The sequence below is a fragment of the Vespula vulgaris genome, chromosome 21 (assembly GCF_905475345.1).
Source record: "Vespula vulgaris chromosome 21, iyVesVulg1.1, whole genome shotgun sequence".
Lineage (NCBI taxonomy): Eukaryota > Metazoa > Arthropoda > Insecta > Hymenoptera > Vespidae > Vespula > Vespula vulgaris.
This window is the reverse complement of record NC_066606.1, coordinates 1,833,070-1,840,000: the sequence shown is the minus strand read 5'-3', so window position 1 is coordinate 1,840,000 and position 6,931 is coordinate 1,833,070. Positions and strand designations below refer to the sequence as shown.

Sequence of the window (6,931 nt, the reverse complement as noted above, 5' to 3'; positions counted from 1 at the left end):
CTCTCTCTCTCTCTCCTCTATCTTTTCGTCACTTCTACTCTCGGACAGCAGAAAGTACAAGTATTTTACGCGAATGATCTAAACGTGATAGAACTTGGGTGTTAAGATTGATAAAGAGATCTTTGAAACCGACCACGTGCCAACGATTATTCGTGACTCGTGTATACTTTTTATTTGTGTTATTGTCGTCGTCGTCGTCGTCATTCTCGTAAATGTTCGTTTTTTCTTTACTTTCTTCTTTTTTTCTTTTTCTCTTTTCAAACAAAAAAAAAAGAACGTAAGCTTTTCCAGAAAAGCCCGGTTCTCTTTTCTTTTTCCCAACTCATTTTTACGCCTCATCATACCCCACCAACCCCGCGCGTTTACTCATTTTTCGTGAATCAGTTCGCAGAGGAAGAAACTTCTTGTGTTACTTGGTCAACATAAGGGATTCCTTCGTTCTTCTGAAAAGTACTGAATCAACAAGCTTTCGGGGCATCATCGTAAAGATTCTCCTTAGTTCTTAACTGAAGAGATTTGTTGAGGACGTCAAGAAAGGGTCAGCTGGTAGACCGTACTACGTTTTCACCATATTTCTCTTCTATTTTTTCTTTCATTTCCTTCCATCTTCCTTTCTTTTTCTACTTTCAATTGAAAGAAGAAAGAAAGTAAGTTCGAATGAATCGTTTTCTAAATGAAGATTTTAATGATGTACGAATCATAAGATCGCGTTCGTATTGTTTGATCTTACTTCGTATCTGTTTCGAAGGATTCGAAATTAATCTCGAATTATCTCTCTCTCTCTCTCTCCTTTCTCTAAATGAATACGTTGAAAGCAGTTTTGCTAGTAACGACTCCAAGCGTAAATCTACAATCGTTCATATTTCAAATCAACAGGCTGTAATAAGTCCGACTGTTATATGTCCGAGCGTGTAATTTGTTCGTTATCATCATCCACTTGTTTCGGTAGAAGGTAGAGGTGGGTGGTCGAGGGGTGGGAGGGGGAGGGGGAGGTAGTGGTGCGTTGCTAGTGGTGGCTAATATCGCGTCGTTGTGTGAATTCACCGGACATAGAACACGAATCCGGATATCGAAGGATAAAGGAGAAATTAATGGAAGCTGTATGGGGATACACATACGTGTATATACACACACATGCGCTCGCGTGTACACGCGTACGCACGTACACTCTTTGGAGAATTAATTTCGCAAGTCTCTAAGGTGGTTCTTTTTTCACGACGAACCGAAATTACTCTTAGACTCTTTTGTTCTTTGCTGTAAACTCTTCTCTCTTTCTCTTTCTCTTTCTTTCTTTCTTTCTTTTTTCTTTTTTCTTTTTTTTTCTTTTTACTTTTTCCTTCCTCTTTTGTTCCTAATCACCAACAATAATTTCGCGAGGATTTCTCTAATAAAACGAATTCGCGCATTTTGTTTCATCGTGCGTATGAAATTTGTACATACATTTTTATATATGTATATATATGTGTGTACACACACATACATTTATTTAGATGAAAGTTTCATCGTGTTGTATCTCGTTGTGATTTTCACGAAGAAAATGAAATTTTACGCGCCGCTTATACGTCTATCCTATTTGCGTGTCTATCATACGTGGGTTTATTTCAAAAATGCCGGTAGCATGTTCCTTTTGTGTCATGATATCGATGTCCGTGCGTGTCTCCTCCTCTTCGTGCGTCAGTGTGTGTCGCGCGAGCGAACGCGTATGTGTGTACATATGTATATTACATATATCTACATACGTATGTGCAGACGTTTACATACTATATATATGTCTTTTTTCTTTTTTAAATCCATTCCCTCGTCCTCCAAAAAAAAAAAGAAAGAAAAAAAGATATTCATTAACATCCTTTGCCCATTGCTATTCATACGTTTATTTCCATTCTCACGTAAAACGCAGTTTATCGACTTTATCGATAACAACACTTTAGATTTTATACAATACGTGTCTATTATTCGAAATTTTCATTTAATCCGTACGTAATCTCTTTCGTCAGAATTTACTCTCTTTTTTTCCTTTTTATTTTTTTATTTATTTATCTTTTTTCTCTTCTATGTAATAATAGCCGCTCGCGTCGTGTTTGAGAACGAAGCGTTGAGAACGTCGCGTAAAGAAAAAGATGAAGAAGAAGAAGAAGAAGAGTGGAGGAGAAGGAGAAAGGAGGAAGTAAAAAAAGAAAAAGAAAAGAAAAAAAAGAAGTAGAAGAAGAAAAAAGGAAGAGCATCATTCTCGCAAAAGAAATCCTTGTTCTTCTTTCGTAAAACTTTAATCTCTATTTTTTTTCGAAGCTTTTATCTCGCGATGTCGTGGCACACGCTAAAAAGGAGATTTGTTTCGCTAACGTTTCCGAGGAGAAAAGGAAAATCCTTTGGAGCAACGCAATGCACGCATTAAGCTTAATCATAAGCCTCCGTCCAACCTATTTCTCGACATTCTCGCTTAATTGCCAAGAGAAAAACCACAGCGAAGATACTTTATATACTCGTTCGTTCGTCGGTTTCTCTCTTGCTTAGATTGTATACGAAGAGAGAAAGAAACAGAGAAAGAGAGAGAGAAAGAGACGAAGGTCAAAAGCTACTAACACATTGCTACAGACTCGTGAATTTGTTTGTCCCTATTTTGTTTTGCTTTTCGTTTTGTTACGTTCCGTATCTTTGTTTTTCTTTCGTAGTATTTTTCGTCCTTGAAACGAAGAATTCGTAGAAATTGGAAGTGGAGCCGAGGACGATCGATGATGATATACTATGTTAGAATAGTTTTAGTCTACCTTGCGAGAAGGAAAGAAGCGGAGAGAGAAGAGAGTGCGGTCCGTGCGTGTGCGTGTGCGTAAGTGCAAGTGCAACGAGTGAACGAGTGCGTGAATGAGTGAGTGAGTGAGTGAGTGAATGAATGAGTTAATGAATGAATCAATGAATGAGTGAAAGAGATAGAGAGAAAGAAAAAGATAGAAAGTAGAGAGAAAGAGAGAGAGAGAGAGAGAGAAACAACGATTCGTATTTTCTTTGTGCGATAACGACGCCGACGGATGACCTAATGATAGGGACGGGGTTACGAAGAGAAGGTGACGAGTGTTCGAAAAACTTTTTGAAAGGTGAGGAAGAGGTGTCCTCGCGAGTGTGCAAAATTCTTTATCGTAAGAGATAAGAAGAAGAGAGAGAGAAATATATATATATATATTATACGTCGACGTTAAGTCGAAAGTGTTGGAAAGAAGGAAGAAGGAAATAGAAAAAAAAAAAGAAAGGAAAAATAGAAGGAAATTTTTCGACGGAGTCTCTACGCGCGTTTTTTGAACGTGTACAAGTAACAGAATCGTGAAATGTACCGGAAACGATGGACCGTAAAAGCACTGCGAATGGATTTACAATATAACACCGTGGGTAATGGCACGAGCACGTCCCTCAGGATGATCTGCGTTTTCATCTTTTGGATGCTACTCTATGGTGAGCTCTTTCGATACTTCTTTTCTGTTTTCCTTTTTCTTTCTCTCTTTTTCTTTTTTTCTTTTTTTACTTCTACGTCTTTTTCCTCTTGTTTTCGGGTTTTCAAGATATAAACGTATGATTTTCCGAGATCCAAATTTTTTCTTTTTCTATTTGTTCGTCGTTGATTTCCATTCTTTTTTTTTTCTCTCTTATCACGACTTTGTTAATAATTGGTGTTGAACGTCGATATTATGCGTTTATGCGTTTCTGCGTTATGCGTTTATGCGTTTTGCCAATGGCAATGGACACGATCAAAAAACAAAGTTTGGATAAAACTATGACACTATTATAATCGAGATAGTTAATCAGTATTGAGAGAATGCAATCGAATTGGAAGGCTTTCTCGAGTCACGTATATATATACATAGAAATTACGAATTTTAAATGTTAGAAATTTTAATACAACACGTTGTTAATATTTGATGATATATTAACGCACGTATCTCTCTCTCTCTCTCTCTCTCTCTCTCTCTCTCTCTCTCTCTCTCTCTCTCTCTCTCTCTCTCTCTCTCTTTCTCTCTCTAATGTTTAGGTGCTTATTATTCCGTAAGATCTAAATAACGTTAAGAGTGATACGAATGGGGAAGGGAGCTTACGTGCGTCACGAATGGCTCGTATAATTTCTATAAAAATTCCGTCAGTCAGGTGACGTATTAGTACACAGCAATGGGGAAAAAAAAGAGAGAGAGAAAAAAAAAGAAGAAAAAAAATCAGAGACAGGATAAGAGCGAGAAGGAGGGAGAGGGATAGAGGGTAGAGAGAAAGGGAAGGTGAGGGAGAAGGAGGAAAATGTGAAACTGGAGAACAAAAGGGTAGTTATATATACGTATGTACGTATGTATATATATATGTATGTATATGTATATTATATACATATATGTATATATATATGTATATGTGTGGACGCGTATATGTACATATGCTGGTTCATACGTTAAAGGAAAACGAGCGTAGAGGTAGAGGGAGAGAGAGAAAGAGAACAGAATTACATAGAGAGAAAAAGAGAGGGAGGGAGAGGGAGAGAGAGAGACAGAGGGAGAGGGAAAGAGAGAGAGAGAGAGAGAGAGAGAGAGAGAGAGGAGTACGATGATCCGACGAATTCACAAATGTTGTCGCGGTTGACTAACATCGTCGATGCGCTTACGTGGCTTTTAAACTCCAATCCGATAGGAAGTTTCACGTCCAGTCCGTAAAATTTTACGTTACAACGAGATCCTTTCATTCTCCATTCATTCGTTCACTTTAATTTGTGTTCCATTTTTTTTTTAAATTCGAATAATATATATACAGATTATACATATATATATATACGTATATATCATTGAAATTATTAATATATTGTATATATATATATATATAAATTTGTTATATGTTAATTATTTATTTATTATCATTATTATTATTATTATTAATTTTTTTTCTTTTTTTTTATGTTTTTAGTTACCAAGGTACATTTGAGTTTGAAGTGACTAATATCTATATAAGTATATTGACTTGTTATATACAAATTAGGTATATATGTATTATTATCATTATTATCGTTATTATTATTATTATTATTATTATTATTATTATTACTATTATTTATTTTTTTTATTTATTTTTTTTTCTATGTCTTCTCGGTTATCAAGGAGAATTTTCTGAGGACAAATTCAGCATATAAAACTGCACCGCAAGTGCATCCACAAGTGGACTATTGTTATCAAGGATGAAATTAAATTGGTTATTTCGTAGATATACAGATTGATCTGTTTCATCTTTATTTTATTATTAGGTATTATTATTATCATCATTATTGTTATGTCGATACAATGTTAGTAAAAGAAGCAGTATCATTATTAGGTAACAAGGTAAAAAAAATTAATATACAATTAAAGAAACGAACAATTTCTTTCGAAAATTTTAATATTAATTCTTTATTGTGCTATTGTTACAAACGTTCGACGTTAAAAAAAAAAAAAGAAAAATAAAATAAAAGAAAGAACACGAAACTGTTTTCGCAGATCTTCAAATAATAACTTCCATTTTGTTTCGCAGTTTTTTATAATTCCTTACAAATTTAATTATTCAAATTGCTTTTTTCTTTTTTTTTCCTTCGTTCTTACTTTTTATTACGTGTAACGCAACTTTATTTTCTCGTTCTTTTGATTAATGAATAAATGAGAGAGGGGAAAAGAAGCTATAGTATAAAAACAGCTTAAACAATAATCGCTAGATCCGTGTATCATGCTCCCTACTTTATGATCATAAAGAAAAAAGAAATAAAAAAAAAAAGAAAGAAAAAAGGGAGGAAGACCTTCAACATTTTATTTTCGTGAGAATTCATTCGGGTATAACTACGATGTAAATACTTATTGTTGGTTCATATATATCCGAACATAGATACATACATACACACACACACAGCTATGTATATACGTATATATAACTACATACGTCTCTTTCTAATCTACTTTAGCCGAATAAAAAGAAAATAGCCGTCTCTCGTATCTTCTTCCTTTTTTTTTTCTTATTTTTGTTTTTTTTTGTTTACTACCCTCGAGTAAAACCGTAAGCTGAATTACAACGCGTGTTTGTCTTTGTGTTTATGTGGCCTATACATATATATATATATATGTATGAGTATACGTACGACCTTGTTTCACATGCAATGATAAATTTGCTTGGTTGGATGGTAGATGGTGAACTAATGTCGACTAGCCCACCAAAATGTGGTTTTCGCTATGACGTTGACCGTTGCTCGCCAAACGACAGAATTTTCGGTTTATAAATGTCGATAATATCGAGTTGCGTATTTCCGAGTTCGTTATTACCGTCCATACTTCGACAATGTCAGTCATAATATCGTTGACATTTTGAGTTTGTATTATCGAACGTACATAGGTACATTATAAACATAAGATTATTTGACTTTCTCATTGATTTTGCTAACGTGAATGGTCATTGTTTTCTCTTTTCGTTTTACTTACAAATATACACACAAGCAAAAAGAGAGAGAGAGAGATGTATTAGTTATAATAATTCTTTGTGTTCGATAAATATGTTGATATTAATTGAAGGGAAGTAAGAAAAATTGTTAGAGAAAATGTGGGATTATTTTGATCGTATTAATTAATTTGTTTATTCATTTATTTATTTGTTACTCGTATACAAGTATGAAATAAAAATATTTTTCATATTTCATCTAAAATTTTATATATATATATATTTTTTTTTTAAATCAGATCGAATATATTCGCAAATAAATGTTTATAAATTTTTTGAGAATATTCGATAAAAACGTTACTGTTTGGATTTTTTTATTTACTATTAATTATCTCAACGACAATTACAAAAATTTGTTTAATTAATATTAAACCACTTCGAAAATTATTTGAAATATAATATACGTATCTATTACATTTCTATATATGTATATAAATTAAAATTGTAAAACTTTTAAAAATCG

At 33.6% G+C, this 6,931-nt stretch overlaps 1 protein-coding gene across 1 annotated transcript in view; it reads left to right on the top strand.

Moving 5' to 3' along the window:
• Nucleotides 1-6,931, top strand: part of LOC127071325 (A disintegrin and metalloproteinase with thrombospondin motifs 12-like) — a 196,019-nt gene that overhangs the window by 290 nt on the left and 188,798 nt on the right. The window contains exons 1-3 of the mRNA XM_051010460.1: nt 1-546; nt 3,039-3,089; nt 3,193-3,441. The exon at nt 1-546 is cut by the window's left edge and continues 290 nt beyond it. Of these exons, the coding sequence (XP_050866417.1) occupies nt 3,318-3,441 (124 nt within the window). The 5' untranslated portion in view covers nt 1-546; nt 3,039-3,089; nt 3,193-3,317. The remainder of the gene's footprint in view (nt 547-3,038; nt 3,090-3,192; nt 3,442-6,931) is intronic.